The 16,391-nt window shown below is 42.0% G+C and overlaps 2 protein-coding genes and 4 non-coding genes across 7 annotated transcripts; 5 read left to right on the forward strand and 1 right to left on the reverse strand.

Moving 5' to 3' along the window:
• Positions 1-579: 579 nt before the first annotated feature.
• Positions 580-6,615, reverse strand: rnaseh1 (ribonuclease H1). Of its 2 annotated transcripts, XM_006793504.3 has the most exons (9): positions 6,394-6,615; positions 6,152-6,253; positions 5,065-5,189; positions 3,881-4,075; positions 3,617-3,716; positions 3,422-3,476; positions 2,662-2,746; positions 2,428-2,552; positions 580-922 (listed from the first exon to the last, which is right to left on the reverse strand). In XM_006793504.3, the coding sequence occupies exons 2-9, from the start codon at positions 6,214-6,216 to the stop codon at positions 806-808; spliced, it is 867 nt and encodes a 288-aa protein (XP_006793567.1). In that variant the 5' UTR covers positions 6,217-6,253; positions 6,394-6,615; the 3' UTR covers positions 580-805. The 2 variants fall into 2 exon arrangements, with proteins under 2 accessions (XP_006793567.1, XP_006793566.2); XM_006793503.3 differs by having other exon boundaries at positions 6,152-6,615.
• rps7 (ribosomal protein S7) lies at positions 6,602-12,635 on the forward strand. Its single transcript, XM_087852407.1, has 7 exons — positions 6,602-6,742; positions 7,256-7,341; positions 8,349-8,420; positions 9,049-9,192; positions 9,745-9,809; positions 11,588-11,738; positions 12,524-12,635. Exons 2-7 carry the CDS (start codon positions 7,267-7,269, stop codon positions 12,599-12,601), a joined length of 585 nt encoding a protein of 194 aa, XP_087708533.1. The 5' UTR covers positions 6,602-6,742; positions 7,256-7,266; the 3' UTR covers positions 12,602-12,635.
• LOC118454404 (small nucleolar RNA SNORA73 family) lies at positions 8,584-8,801 on the forward strand. Its single transcript, XR_004843714.2, has one exon. It is a non-coding gene; the product is annotated as a small nucleolar RNA SNORA73 family (small nucleolar RNA).
• LOC118454403 (small nucleolar RNA SNORA73 family) lies at positions 9,363-9,580 on the forward strand. Its single transcript, XR_004843713.1, has one exon. It is a non-coding gene; the product is annotated as a small nucleolar RNA SNORA73 family (small nucleolar RNA).
• Positions 10,556-10,773, forward strand: LOC148098498 (small nucleolar RNA SNORA73 family). The gene has a single exon (XR_015720759.1). It is a non-coding gene; the product is annotated as a small nucleolar RNA SNORA73 family (small nucleolar RNA).
• On the forward strand, positions 11,970-12,187 carry LOC148098499 (small nucleolar RNA SNORA73 family). Its single transcript, XR_015720758.1, has one exon. It is a non-coding gene; the product is annotated as a small nucleolar RNA SNORA73 family (small nucleolar RNA).
• Positions 12,636-16,391: the final 3,756 nt, after the last annotated feature.

A 16,391-nucleotide genomic window follows, 5' to 3' on the forward strand; every position in this document is an offset into this window, starting at 1 on the left:
GTAGTGAAGGTGTTTTTCACAATAAAACTTTATTTTAGAAAACTGAAATAAATGTACATTTTCAGTCCAGGAAACAAGGATTACTCTGATAAGCTGCCTATAAGGGGAGTTAATACTGTATAATGTGATAATGATTACTGGTTTGTCAGACTGGGAGTAGACATCTCCCAGTTTAATTTTGTGACAGAGCAACAGGATTTTCAGGATTCAGACGCTGATCTCAAACGCCTTCGTTCTCATTTCAGTTTCACTGTAATAAACTTTACTTACATGTGATTTGAAAACAATATTCCCCAAGCACTTGCGTGTTTGGGACAACGTTCATCAAAATGTGTCAATCAGCTCACGAGGAGATCCTTAAATAAACGCCAAATCCTCAAGAGCCCTTTGTCTGTGTTCGAATGATGACCTGGAGCGCCTCCTGCTGGAGGGCTGCGGGGATTACAACGAGATAGAATAAACTAAAAATATCGTCCAAGTTTCTCATCAACATGTCTTCATCTCCTTAACCTTTTTGAGCTCACCTGATTTCCTCAACTTCTTAGACACAAGAACTGTCTTCTCACTTCTTGCTACTTCACAGGAAACAACAGGTGAAACTTAAAATCTTTATTCAGACCCAAAACAAATCAAAATTTACATTCAACACAAAAAAAAGAAAAAGGATGAGCGTGCAGACTCTCTGCAACCTTCAAGCTTCGGTACAGTCAAAACTGACACGGACAAGAAACACAAACCTCTCAAAGGTTTGTTTCAAAGCTAAAGAACCAAAGAAGAGCATTAAACAGTCCTGCAGCAGATTTCTTTAAAGGTGCTCGTCTTTTTCTTTGTGCTCTGGTTGCAGAGGCTTCGCCGCTCCTTCTCTCGACAGCCTGTCAGCCTCCTCGTTGCCTCTGTAGCCGGCGTGACCTGGAATGTGCATCTGGAGGAGGACGAGAAGGGCAGACAAGTAAGTATAAAAACATGAAAACAACAACTAATAATCAATCATTTGGACGCTTACTGAGCATTAAACAAATGATTGGATATGGCTGTACTATGCAGCACTAAGACCGTTTAGTACTTCGGCCTGTAATGCAGTCACAGTAGATGATCACTTCAAATTATTGCTGCTAAATCATGGGGTGCTCATCACAGGTTGCATTTAAATCATTAAGACCTGCAAATGACCAGAATATTTTTCATTACATCCTGATACGTACAACCTTCAAACAGGCTGTTTTTACCATTACCGGTTCATCCATCAGATAAGGCATTAACAATACTGCTGATGCTTTCCTCTGACTGTTACTTTTAAATTGAACCTGTCACACCGTTTCCAGATTAGACTACCTTTCTGTTTGGTAGAGCACATCAAAACAATCCACCAGAAGTGAAGAGAAAATGTAATAATGAGCTCATCATTTTAAGTTAAATTTTCCAAGCAGAAAATGCTGAATTTCTCTGGCTTCACCATCAAAAAACCTGAATATCCACCTTTTTTGGGCCTAATTTGGATTGAGGGGGTTTAATTCTTCCCTCACGATACATCTGAACCCTTTCGTAATATCTTTCTGGCATTCACGATTTATTTGTGGACCCTTATTTTAACGTATATTTGACATTTTTAAGCATTCGAATAATTGAATCAGAAATTAAGTGACAGTCAACCTTGTGTCAGCCTGACTTTGTACAATTAAAATAAAAACCCAGATGATCCAGCAGCAAGAGGAATAAAATTACTTTTTTTTTTTTAAACCAAAGAACAAAAAGGTGACACAGTGCAGGAACCTTTTACACATTTGTGAGACTAATCTGAATAAAATGTTGTTGTTTATTCAACATTTATGCAAATTAGCACATTTAATTAGTACTAATGAAAGAAACATTAGCATATTTTAGTATCAAATGTGTACTTGTCGAACACTTAGTCTTATTAACAAACCAGGGAGTTTCTATCATTTAAAATTTTTATCATTCAGAGCTGATTAAAAGAATAAAAATTTAAGATATTTTTCTGAATTATGAATCTAACGTACAAACAAAATGAAACAGGAACACTGAACCTGTCTTCAGCCGAATGCTCAGATTTTTCTTTTTTGAAGACGTTTGAAATAGGAAAATTATTTGGATATGTAACACTTCATCTGCTTATCAAAAGCATAAGATTTCAGAAAACAAAACATAATCATCTTAATCCAAGTAATCCACTGAAACTGTCCCTTTGATATATACAGTTTTAGCCTCTGAGGAAAGCTGTTCGGCTGCTTGCTCTGTCTGACTGTACTCAGCATTCGGTGCCCCCATGTGGCCATGGACAGATTTATCACCTCCCCAGCAGGGGGCGGTTGACTGCAAAAAGACTCCTGCGGTAAATGCAAAAACATTGTTTACTTCTGACCTGCATGAATCTAAAGACCCCGTCTGCAAAGAAACACTGATACTTACCCAGACCACCTCCACCTGTCCATTCAGCCTGTCCAGTTTCACAAAGTCGTCTTTGTTGGTAACCTGATCTCCAGATTTCAACCTCCAGCTGTTCAGCTTCCAGTTCTTCACCCAGCTGGTCACACCTGCATGAAGGAAAAAGAAAAGAAAAACCTTTACCCATTCAGTGGGAAATTCAAAAGCTGAAATCTGAGTGGTAACATGACTGCAGCATGACTCGAGTTTGTGACTCACCGTTTATTGTAAACTTGCTGTCAGTGTATAAAACGAGTTTCTTGATGTTATTCTGTTTGGCCTGTTCCAGCGCTCTGCAGGCCGCCTGGTGCAGCGAGAGCAGAGACGACAGTTAATTATGCTTTAAAGCTTGTAGAGAAAAATCAAAGCATAAAATAACAAACAGGCATTTACAGGCCTGCATCTTGCTATTCTTTCCAATAAATAGGTACATTTACATATCTGCTCCCTCAGGAAACTTTTCAGAAAGCGAGTCTAAAACCTTCATTCTCGTGGTGCCATTTTTAGTTTTGTTCCAACTATGACCATCAGGTGGCGCTTCTTTGTATTTGCTGTACATTTAATAAGCCTCTTTACATGCTGGCCCTCGGTAGTTTAAACTGGTTAAAACTGCCTCAGCCTCTCCTCTCTTTAACCCTAACACATTAACGTGCAGTTTTATAACACTATCACTAATGTCAGGTAGATTTTACCCGACACCCAAGAAACATACTTCCCATTAAAATATATTAAAGCACAACAATAACTGGCAAATTGAAGTGCTCTTCTTTTATTTCTCTCCACACAACATCTCACAAAAGGAAAAAAGGGTGTCATGGTGGTCCCTTTAAAAAGATTCTAAAGCAACAGAATGAAAATCACCCCGTGTAAGTGTTAAAAATTTAAAAAGTACTGTTTAAGTGCAGCCCTGCAGAGTTACCACTGAGCATTAAACTGGACTTTTAAGACAGAAACTCTCATGCTGAGATGTAAATCTTACTTGTATCTCAGCACGCTGGTTGGTCTGCCTTCCCTGCAGCCTCTCTGCAACATTTCTATAAAGCCAGAGGCAACAAATGTGAGAAACCGATGCATCCATTTATGCAATTAAGACTTTCACTATGGAGGTTTAGACTGAGCAAATTTTAGGAACTGTTTAAAACATGCTTGTTGTAGCACGTGCACATATTCTCACAGCGGGTTGTTGCATCCCCAGTAGACCCCGATGCCGGCCCGTGCTCCGCTCTGTCCGTTTCTTGAGCAGCAGCCATCAGTGTAAACGACCACAGCGTCACCTGTACGGAGAACGCAGAACAGTTCAGACTGGAGTTCAAGTTTTATTGCTTCCATTTTCTACATTTTACATTTAAATATTTCTGTATGAAGTAAATAACATGATTTTGTCCCCATAACATGTTGAATGGAGTTAAGCTCTAATATTAAATCTTGCACATCTCACCCATGTACGTGAATCCGTCCGAGCTCTCTGATGATGAGTTTTGTGATGTCGAGCTTTCTGATGGCTTAACTCGTTTGGGCTGGTGCCCCGCCTCCTCCTCCGAGTGACATCTCTTTTTGCCAAGAGGGATGTACTCGAGCGGCTCCGGGCCTCGTTTAGGAAGCAGAGTGACATCAGACTCCACGCTCTGAGTTACTGAAAGCCACAAACACAAGACGTTCATCAAGAACAGTGTGCAGCAAGTACCTGATTCTCCACTTAAAATCACCTGTGAGCTTTGTGTGAATCCAGACCTGCATGCTGTATTACCACCTGAAACAGACACAGTGGCTGGGTTAACCCTCTACTGCATAGCGTTGCCCTGAGTCAACAAACCACATTTTTCATGCCTCACACTGCCCCTTCAAAAAAAAAAAAAAAAAAAAAAAACGAACAAAAAAAAAAAAAAACTTTTTTCCAAATGATGCTACCAGGCACATCTCTTTCCAATAAAAACCCCTTTCTGCAAGCTGCACAACATGAGAGATATCTTCATTAGGAGGCAAGATAAAGATCACTATTTTACATGCTTATAGTGAAATAAATGAATAAAAAAATACTTGCATGTGCATGAATATGTTAAGAAGCATATTTGATTGTTCTACTTTTTAAATTTTATTTATACAGTAAAACTGTTAATTTTCTTTCGTTGCCTCAAGGCAACACTGTGCAGTTAGCCCAGTTGTTTTTTTTCCAGGCAATATAATGCATTAGCATTATATGTGTGTAGAGATGTGTTTGTGTGCATTTATATGATTATAGTCAATGTTTTTTTACTTTACAATCTACTCATAATTACATGGACATGGATGTAAATACCTTTTATGGAAGGAAACCAAGGGGATGTGCACTTTCTGTCCTCAGAAAGTGAGGACAGTGAGCTTTCAGGGAGTGACAGTGAAGTAGAGGAGTGGATCCCTGAATCAGGTCCCTGAATCTAAAGCTCCCCCAAAATAGGGAGAAATATTTTTTTCCCCCCAAAAAAAAAAAAAAAGTCATGCAGTAGAGGGTTTTAACATATTCTTGGATTCCAAACTGACAGCCATTTCCATACCAAGATGCTCCGAGTTCAGCCTCAATCCCAGCTCCAAGTAATCATAGTTTCTCGTGTGTATTTGAAGAGTATAAAATTAGAAAATATTCACCTTTCTTCACGTCTGGAACTGCAGAAGGCTCGATCCCTCTGACGAATGCCCAGGCATCTCGCTCTGAGGCAAACTTCTTAAAGGAGGCAGAAGGAAATTTGTCCACTTGGCTCTTACACTCGTCCCTAAATGACAAAAAAATAAAAAGTAAAAAATCAGGAGAATAAAAATCTTGAGATGTCTTCATTCTTCCCTCCGGACACTTTAATGATACACCTTTTCAACTGCAACTCAATCCATTCAGGCACATAGACATGGTCAAGATGACCCACTGAAGTTCAAACTGAGCCACAGGAATGAGGAATAAAGAGAATTTAAGTGACACTGAACATGGCAGTGATTTTTGGTGGCAGACACACTGGCCTGAATATTTCAGAAACTACTGATTTCTGAATTTCCAGCATTCAAAATGGTCTGAAATGAGAGAAAACATCTAGGGCAGACTCCAATCCGGCCCAGTGGGCAGCTTTGGAGGATCTGTGTTTTAACTTTTGACTGTTTCCTACCATTTACGGTACATTAAACTAATTAAGTAACAGAAAAACAATAACAAAAATGTTCCCTTCTTGTAACAATAGGTCCAAAGTTTCTTTTCTCAAAGATTAAATGTGTAGTTAAACTTCTGTGCACTAACAGAAGGTGGAGTTTCACCGGTCTGGTCCTGGCGTGTTGTTTATTTTATTTGTATTTATTTGTAATATAAACAAACCAAAGACATACTACATTTCTAGTTATGTAAGAATAAATCAATTTTAGGCCCTCCTACTCACAAATGAGCCACATTAATGGCGGAAATACATTTAACAGTTTGAAGGCTAAGCACCTGAAAAACTGAGAAAACGAAGCCGTGTATGTTATGCTTCCATGCCGAATTAAAGTGTGGGATGTACTGACAGGGAAACATTGATATGATCTTAAACCCGGTGGGTTGTTTTACTGTAGCTCAAGAAGAAAAAGAAATCTTCGTGCATCTAAACGGAAGCTGGCATCCACTCACTCTCACTGAAAGAACATACACTTTGAATAGCCAATAACATTGATTTTCTTAAAAACAAATGTGCAGGCATTGAGGTGTGTCCGGTCTCACCATGAAGTGTAGACTCCGGTTTTGTGTCCTTTCCTAACTGCGTAGAAAAACTTCCCTTTCGCCATGTCGTCAGCAGCGCTACAAAAGGTCCTGCATGCAACTCTGAAAAGACCAGTCAGCCTAAACATCACTGTCTGCCAACACACTGCGGGGGGACAAAGGTGGCTAGCATCGTGATATTAACTCGGATACATTCAAATGTCAATAGATTTGAGTAGTGAAGGCGTGGTTTGACATAAAACCTTGAAATATGGGACCAAATTAGCAGCCAGGTGTACAGATGTCCGGGAAAGCTAAACCCGAAAAAGCCCAAAAAAGTATTCCTTATATATTTAACACCAGTCTAATAAGTCTTGCAGTCATCTTAGTCTGATAATGTTGCAGTAAACAAAATCGAACAAAAATCAGTCTAAACGCACTGCAATAATCTGCCTGCAGTTTCCCCGACTGTTTTCTACTACACTCACGCGATAATTCTTATCACTTCAAGCGTTTCTACAATTCTCGCGATAGAAAAAAAAGGTCGCTCCCGATTGGATTAATCCAACTCTCGCGATGTTCCGGCCTCTTCCTTGGCCGTCGTTGACAGAGGTTAGTCGTGCCATTTTACTCTGGACTGGCTTTTCTGTTTTAAAATGTACTTTAAATGTGTTTAATGGCAAGGTTTACACACAGTAAGGCAAGTGAAGCCTGTGATAGCTTAGATTATGTGATTTGCAGTATCGGATGGCTCATCTTAATGTCTAAATAAGACATAGTAGAGGGGCTCTGCTCAATGAGTTCGCCAAGCGAGTAGCGGCTAGCAACAGGCCGTGCATGTGTTCAGTTAGCCGTCACAAAACCGAAGGGAAAAGAGCTTAAGTTAATTTTCAAGGTCGGATATTCAGCTCTTTTAATTGTGACTCAAGTAGTTATTATGTATGTGCCGTTTTATGCCCATTGGGCTGTTATATCAATCTCCTGTGCTATTGTGGGCTAGCCCGGTTAGCTCAGAGGTGTTACGCCTGGACGTTAGCGGTGCTCTGGGCTTTCAATATAGGGTGGATATTAAATATGTTCGGATGCTGGTGGGTCTAACCTAAATGTTTTTATTTCTCCGTGCAGAGACAAAGGCCATGTTCAGTACCAGCGCCAAAATAGTGAAGCCTAATGGCGAGAAGCCAGACGAGTTTGAGTCTGGGATCTCTCAGGTAAGAAAGTCTTAACGGTATCACAGATCCATGTATTATTGAAGCTTCAGTCCAGCTGAATGAGTAACTGTGGGGGCCTTTGGGGAGAAAACGGTAGAGGGCATCATGATCTCCTACACCACATCATGAAGTGTGGTGTAGGAGATCTATATGATTTATTGGTCAGCCATTACATAACTGCACTATCTGTTAATATGAGGCCAATTTTACGTCAGTGATGCAGCCTTAAAATTATATCATATTTGTCGTTGAAGAGTCTGGTGCACAAAGTACCAGCAGCACCAGCATTGCAGTGCAATAGTGGTAGTTAGAAGTTCAGTAAGCAAAAAAAGTAACCCAGGTCAAGTTTTCTCTTTCAAAAGAAGAAAAGGCAAGTAAAATAATGCACCTGTGAGTGTAGACATGTTCCACATCGTGGGACAGACAGCTGTACCCCTGGCTTAACTGATTAGTTTAACAATAACTGAAGTGATGTTTTAACCCTGCCCACCAGGCGGCTGTGGTATTTCTCATCTAGTGTTCCCTAAAGCTTACCTGGTTGTTCTCATGGCGATCAGTCAGCTGTCTCAGATTCTAACTCTGCTGTCTTGGACAGCAGCTGGTGATGGAAGTCTTTCTCCTTGATGTGGAGAGATCCTGTAAGTTGGAAGGTGATGTAATCCTGAACCTTCAGCAGCTGAAGGTCACTGAGGCTCAAGAGCATAACCGTCACCAGTTGGAGTCCAAGATGGTGGAGTTGTTAGTCTGTCTTCAGGATGAAGAACCTACTGGTGCAGCAGCTGATAATTGAGTCTCACAAAATAACTTTCGGTTTTTAAAATGTATTTTAAAAAGGGATGGTTTTGTTTCTTTTAATGACCACATGGAAAATCTGCCATTGGTGGGATTGGGCTCTCCTTTAGAGAGAAGCAGAAATATGAAGCTAATAGAAGACGTTTGAGCTAGTCAGAGGTAGGATGAGAGATGTGGTTGTGCTTGCTTTACTCATTTGACTGGTCTTTCCACAGGCTCTGCTCGAGCTGGAGATGAACTCTGACCTGAAGGCTCAGCTGAGAGAACTGAACATCACTGCAGCAAAGGTGAGAGTTCACACAAACCTGTGTGCATGAGCTTCATATGATTGAATGATTTTCATAACTGATACATAGATTTTGTTTTAACAAGCCTGTTGCTGTGTTTGCTGCTTTTCACTGATTTAAAATCAAGCTTTAATTTATCTTTATGATAAGTTTTAAATCAAATCCAATGTGGACATCCAGAGAGTTGCTCTCCTGGCTCTGTCCTGGTGGCGTATGGGAGCGTAGCTCTGAGCTGAGACGTACAGTCCCGTTCCACAACGTTGGAGAGAAAGCTCTGTCCCCGGCTGCTGGCTGGTGAGGACGAGCGTCCTGCATATTCCTACATCTTCCCAGAGTCCTTTGGGGCCATTACTGGGGAGCTAAACCATGCAGTGCACACTTTTTGATACGTACTGGTGTTAAAAGTTGTCGTGTTTTACTAAAATTCTTTCGTACTAACCTAGAGCCAAATGCATGTTCCTCCGAGTTTTCACAGCCACAGATTTAGGAAACATTAAGACAATTTCCTTCAAGGATCCAAAGCTGGGATTTGGGCACCTCATGGAGAGCTCCTGCCCTGCCCAGGTGGCGTCACATCACACTTCAGCGCCCCTGTGCTCTTTAATGACTGCTGCTTTATTCTTTTCAGGAAATCGAGGTTGGTGGAAACAGGAAAGCCATCATCATCTTCGTTCCTGTCCCTCAGCTGAAGTCCTTCCAGAAGATTCAGGTGCGCCTGGTGAGGGAGCTGGAGAAGAAGTTCAGTGGAAAGCACGTGGTCTTCATTGCACAGGTGAGGATACCATTGCTGTGACTGTCACTTTGATGACTTAGTTGATATCCAGAAATATTACATTTTGCTTTCAAGCTGGATGCCCGGAAAACATTATTTAAAATGCATAACCCTGTTAAGAACAGGGGTGAGCTCATGTATGTGTCCGTGTGTTGCGGTGATTCTTTTATCCGACATGGACATCCAGAGAGTTGCTCTCCTGGCTCTGTCCTGGTGGCGTATGGGAGCGTAGCTCTGAGCTGAGACGTACAGTCCCGTTCCACAATGTCGGACAGAAAGCTCTGTCCCCGGCTGCCGGCCGGTGAGGACGAGCGTCCTGCATATTCCTACATCTTCCCAGAGTCCTTTGGGGCCATTACTGGGGAGCTAAACCATGCAGTGCACATCTTTTCAAATCAGGGTTCAACTTATAGGTTGATAATGAAATAAAACCTCTTTTATGTAAGCAAGAATATCAGCCTGAACCTGATTGTTACCTTCATGCTGCTCTGTAGTTGCTTTTGTTTGCCCAATTCCGCGTTGGAGATTAATTGAACAATTTCTGACTTTCAGAGGAGAATTCTGCCCAAACCCACCAGGAAAAGCCGCACGAAGAATAAGCAGAAGCGTCCCAGGAGGTGAGTGCAGAGAGTTGGCTTTCAAATCTGATCTCACAGATTTCTGCGGCTGACTCGCAAGAGTGGGTCAATGTGTTAAAGTGGATCTAGAGTCTTTAATGTTAGACACTTTCCAGCTCTGACATTGATTCAAGTGAAAGAATGGGGGGAAGATGGTGCAGTGATGAGCATTTCCACTAATACTCTTGAACTTTTTTTTTTTTTTTTTTTTTGGAGCTCATACAAAAACACTATAATGAACTTTAGCTGGCAACGTTTACACTGTGCTTAGTTTACTTTCATTTTTCTGAACTTCAGTGTTCTCTGGGTTTGTAAAGTGTTCGATCTTCTGTCACCTTCTCAGACCCCTTTTATCAGTCCAGCATCGGGTAGCCTGGTGGTGGTTACATGCGATCTACCACCACCTTGTGGAGGTACTGTTGCGATGCATGCTACCAGATGCATGTGATGAAAATTAATAGTTCTTGTGATCTTCATTTTCATCACATGACGTTAATGCATCTGCAGTGCTCTCTTTAAGCTTTAGAAATTGCTTTGTGTATAAATGATTTTTAAAAAATTTATGTTAATACTGTGTTGAAGTGTCTTTTTTGAGGTAACACCCTTAAGATTTATTTCTCTGTCCTTCAAAATAAGAGATTGTGAGGATAACTGTAAACTTAAATCTACAAATGTGTTTCTAAAAAACGGGAGAAAGGTTTATTAACTGGACAAAATGATGCTATAAACCCGTTTTTAAATCTAATCTGACGTGGACATCCAGAGAGTTGCTCTCCTGGCTCTGTCCTGGTGGCGTATGGGAGCGTAGCTCTGAGCTGAGACGTACAGTCCCGTTCCACGACGTTGGAGAGAAAGCTCTGTCCCCGGCTGCTGGCTGGTGAGGACGAGCGTCCTGCATATTCCTACATCTTCCCAGAGTCCTTTGGGGCCATTACTGGGGAGCTAAACCATGCAGTGCACAGACTGATCATTAATAGAAACCAAAGATGGTGTGACTGAATGTTTTTATTTTCTTTGAAGGGAGTCCTGGTTTGTGTTGAAAGTTGGATGTTTGAAAGGGTGCTGCAGGTGCTTTGGAAGGAAAACTTTACTGATGTGATTATTGGTCCCCGGTTTATCCGAGCTAAGTCTTTCAACTGTGTGGTAAAACACAGTAATTCGAAGTTCAGCTCGGACCAGGCTGACTAAAACTCTCAGTAAGATTTATTTAGAGGAAGTGAAACTCATTAGGGTACTATAGCGGTGCCCGTTGCTTCTGTAAGTCATGGTCTGCCACCCCTCCAGTCTGCTTGAGGTGGCGGCTGTCTAGGCTGGCATCCTGTTGATCGGCCTGTGGTTGTCGTGCAGGTCTGTAGCCGCACACATCGTGCAGTGGAGGCAGGCCTGCAGGGACCCGTGGCTGCCCTTGGGAGACAAGCTTTGTAATCAACACCAAGCCTCAGGTGTTGACCCTCAGGGCCTCACTCCCAAGATTATTGCTGTAACATAAAACTGTTATCGGGAAAAATGTTTTACTTTAATGAAATCAAATAAAAACCAGACTTGAGGAGGAAGAAATGTCTTGTTAGTATTGCTCGAAGTTATTAACACGATCTGCCCACGATAAATACCCCACCAGGGTAGAGAGGTAATAAAAGCTCACGTAGAACCTAAAGCTTTGAACCAATAAGAACCAAACTGAACTGAAGCACGGAGACTCGCTGTGGACACACACTGAAACTAAACTGAGTTGGAAATGAAGCATTAATGACCTTTTTTCTTTCCTCCCAATTCTTCAGCCGCACTCTGACCGCGGTCCATGACGCCATCTTGGAGGACCTGGTGTTCCCCAGTGAGATTGTGGGCAAGAGGATCAGAGTGAAACTGGACAGCAGCAGGCTCATCAAGGTCCACCTGGACAAGGCTCAGCAGAACAACGTCGAACACAAAGTGAGTTTTAAAGCAGCGAAGGCGTCTGCATGCTCAGGAAACACGAATAACGATGCTTTCAAGTGTCAGTCTTTAACGTATTAATCAATGGATGGATTGTTTGGTGTGGAAAAAGTCACGTTGTCACACCAAACACCTCCCCAAAACGGGATTTATTACAAGGATAAGACGTAGAGCTCGTGCCCATCGGTTAAATTTCTGGAGATGTTTTAAGTCAGAAACCTTTTTGTTCCGACGTGGACATCCAGAGAGTTGCTCTCCTGGCTCTGTCCTGGTGGCGTATGGGAGCGTAGCTCTGAGCTGAGACGTACAGTCCCGTTCCACAACGTTGGAGAGAAAGCTCCGTCCCCGGCTGCTGGCTGGTGAGGACGAGCGTCCTGCATATTCCTACATCTTCCCAGAGTCCTTTGGGGCCATTACTGGGGAGCTAAACCATGCAGTGCACAGACTGATCATAAACAGAAATTGAATTTATGGCTTAACTTGTCCTTTGCTTTGAGTTTTATGCACAGATCAAAGTCTTGAACAGACACAAACAAAAAAGTTTGTTTGTGTCTGTTCAAGAATCCAAAATCCACGGGTTGTATTAAGTACAACATACTGGCATTAAAAAAAAAAAAAAAATAGACCCATTTAAATCCTTCAGCTGCAGACATGAGTTTGTCCTGCAGCCTTGGTGGTGGTTGTTGTTGTTGTTTTTTATATCATGTAAAGAAAAAGTGATGATGGTAAATAAGAGGTGGGTTAAGTTAATCTAACGTTGATTTTATTCTTTCCTGATTCAGGTGGAGACCTTCTCTGGTGTCTACAAGAAGCTCACAGGCAAAGACGTCGTGTTTGAATTCCCAGAATTCCAGCTGTAAATGCAGATGACAAAATAAAATTTGTTTACTGTCACTACTGTTGCAGGTTGTGGTCTTTGATTGCCTTCTCAGAGGGCACGTTGGAGACCAACGGAGCACTATTAAGCTTTTTAAACGATATATGTCAGTTATTAATAACCTGTCGGTATGCGGGAGCAAAATCTTCGGCCCTGTCGAAAATCCATGCAAGCAGAATTTTATTTTGATTGGCACACTATTCGCAAAAGCTCAGATCATACCATTACTGGAAAGAAGGGTGGGTGGCTGACCGAAGGCAGTGAATGTAGTGGTACAGGCCAGGTACACAGATCGGAGCCCAGATTTAAATGCTAGCCTGTCTGGGAGGGGGAACGGGCGAAAACGTAACATCTGCATCATCTGGCTGCATTTCAGTAATACTGGAGACTGCAAAGAGTTTAAGAATAATGACACACGTTTTTATGTTGAGCCATTTTTCATTGTGGAGGACAGAAGATTTCAAACTTGTCCAGGTCTTACACTTTGAGTTCTCCCAAGTAGGAAATGACTAAAAATGACTAAGGCTTTTATGAAAACTAAATACAAATAGCTTCTTTGAATTACATTTACAGTTTAGTTTGTATATAGTTTTATATTCAAAAAAGTGTATTTGAATGGCAGACATGTCTGCTTGTTTACAGAGCCATGGCTCAATGTCTAAATGAGTTGTACAGGCCTGAATGTGCACTTGAAGCCATTTACAATGAACCTATTTGATCTGCTGCTCACAAGAAATTTTGGACTTTTGTATTTTCAGTTTTACAGCTTTTCCTACAGATTAAAACCTCCCTCCGTTCATACTGCACAAAGTAGTTAAATGACAGAATTTTTTTTTTTTGTCTTATCACTAAATTTGAACAAAAAGCAAAACGTGTGGACAATGAGCTTTCAGAACTTTTTCTGTAATTTTATGCATTTATTTTGTATAATTATAGTCCAAAGATTTCATGCTGACAGAGTTTTCTTTGTCACAGCAGCTTTTTTTCTGCTATCAAGAAATGCCACCTTACTGTTTAAAAGGAAAAGAACTGATACACATCATACACACACTTTATAAATACTGATGTTGCCCCTGCGTGCATTGTAGCTGTGGCCCTCAATCATAAACAGGATTCCAATATTGGTTGTTTTTAATCTGATGACATCTAGAGGCCAAATCTAGGAGTTTTAATAACGCGTGTTGTTGGAGCCTCAACCTCCTAACACTAGTTTTTTGAAATCGCTTTTTCAAACTTGAAATCTGAATGTGGAGAAATGTGAGTACTGGGTTCCTACAGTGTGCCGTAAAACAACTCAACAAAAAGAGAAACTTCAAACATTTTACTGCAAATGTACAATAAATACAGCAAAAAGCAAAATATTAACAGACTTTAAAACCTGTCTTTCACCAATGCAGCACCGGTTTAGACCCAGTTCTACTTTCGGTGCCTTTTGGGAACCCGTTCCTACATTTCCACCAGTTTGAGAGCAGAATATTTTCACAGCATTTCTAGAGTTTCTAGATGTATTGCAGTCATATGACTGAATACAACATGTTCTTATTGTGTTATTTCATTCTGCTCAGAGACAAACAAAACACACCTATGATAAAGTATCCTATACCTGGATGTAAAAACAAACGCAAACTGAATTATTGTAAATGTTAAATCAAGGCATCAGCTTGATGATGAGCAGATTCAAACTGAGCATTCGACCGCAGCCCCAGCTTTAATGGGATTTTTGTGTTGGATGATAAAAATGTGAGACATCCCCAAGACGACACTGCAGTGAACGAGTTCAGAGGTAGAAAACAACCTGCCGTAAAATCATTGCTTCAGACTTGTTTACACAACAAAAGTATCAACAAATATAAACAGATCCCGCCTCTTCTTTCACTGAAAATTAATTTAAATCTTTGCAAACGTCAATATTTGCTTTTACTTTGAGTAAAATTTAACACTGCTCATAACTGGAAGGGACACCTGGCATGAACTCGGCTCCTGAATCCAGATTAGTTGTAATATTTTATTTACAACAATAAGTTAAGGCATAGAAGGTTCGACTCCTGGCTGCTCCGGTCTGCATGTCAAGGAGTCCTTGGGCAAGATCCTGAACGCCGAGTTGCTCCCGCATCCATCAGTGTTAATGTAAGATAGAAAGCACTTAGACATAGAAAAAGGGGGATGTGGATATGTGTGAACGTGTTGAATAAAGCGCTTTGAGTGCTCAGGAAGAGTAGATAAAAAAGCATTGAATAAGAACCAGCCCATATACCGAGTTAATGTCTACCAGATTTTTGAAATTTAAACATGAAAAGTATTTGTCGGGCGGTGAAAGGAATACTTCGAAGACCTCCTTGATCCCACTGACACGTCTTCCGAGGAGGAAGCAGAGTCTGGGAATGACGGGGATGACCCGCCAATTTCCGGGGGCGAGGTCACTGAGGCAGTTAAACAACTCCGTGGTGGCAGAGCCCCTGGTGTGGATGAGGTCTGCCCCGAGTTCCTGAAGGCTCTGGACATTGTAGGGCTGTCCTGGTTGACACGCCTCTACAATGTTGCGTGGAGATCAGGGGCAGTACCCCTGGACTGGCAGACCAGGGTGGTGGTCCCCATCTTTAAGAAGGGGGACCGGAGGGTGTGTTCAACTACAGGGGGATCACACTCCTCAGCCTCCCTGGGAAAGTCTATGCCAGGATGCTGGAAAGGAGAGTTTGTCTGCTAGTCGAACCTCAGATACCCAGTTGCGGAACACTGGACCAGCTCTTTATCCTCTCAAGGATACTTGAGGGTGCATGGGAGTTTGCCCAACCAGTCTACATGTGTTTTTTGGACTTGGAGAAGGCATTTGACCGTGTCCCTCAGGGTGTCCTGTGGGAGGTGCTGCGGGAGTATGGGGTGTCTGGCCGATTGCTACGGGCCATTCGATCCCTGTACAACCGTTGCAAGAGCTTGGCTCGCATTGCCGGCAATAAGTCGGACTCGTTCCTGGGCGGATGATGCCCATATGGAAAACAAATAGAAAAAACTTATAAAAGACTTGCATAAGATGTGGCCTACTTCATATAATGAATCATATAAGGCTTATATGATGTACTCATGAAAGTGGCCACTTTCATATATTGTTTCATTTATATAATTTTTCAAGGGATCTTATATCTGTTTTCACTCTTGTATGTTTTTCATACAAGTTTCACACAAGACAGATACAAACTTTATAAGATTTATATATATCTTTTCCATATGGGTGGGCTCCGCCAGGGCTGCCCTTTGTCACCGATTCTGTTCATAATTTTTATGGACAGGATTTCAAGGCGCAGCCAAGTGGCCGAGGGATTTCACTTCGATGGCCTCAGAATCTCATCTCTGCTTTTTGCGGATGATGTGGTTCTGTTGGCTTCATCGAGTGATGGCCTCCAGCTCGCACTGGAACGGTTCGCAGCCGAGTGTGAAGCAGCGGGAATGATGATCAGTACCTCCAGATCTGAGGCCATGGTTCTCAGCTGGAAAAGGGTGGAGTGTCCACTCCGGGTCGGGGATGAGCTCCTCCCCCAAGTGGAGGAATTCAAGTATCTCGGGTTCGCGAGTGATGGGAGACAGGTGAGAAGTTCAGCCATCCGGGAGGGGCTCAGAGTAGAGCTGCTGCTCCTCCACATCGAAAGGAGCCAGCTGAGGTGGTTTGGGCATCTGACAAGGATGCCCCTGGTTCGCCTCCTGGGTGAGGTGTTCCGGGCATGTCCCACCGGGAGGAGGCCCCAGGACACGCTGGAGAGATTATATCTCTCGGCTGACAC

Source organism: Neolamprologus brichardi, chromosome 15, assembly GCF_056152115.1.
Source record: "Neolamprologus brichardi isolate AB-2024 chromosome 15, ASM5615211v1, whole genome shotgun sequence".
Lineage (NCBI taxonomy): Eukaryota > Metazoa > Chordata > Actinopteri > Cichliformes > Cichlidae > Neolamprologus > Neolamprologus brichardi.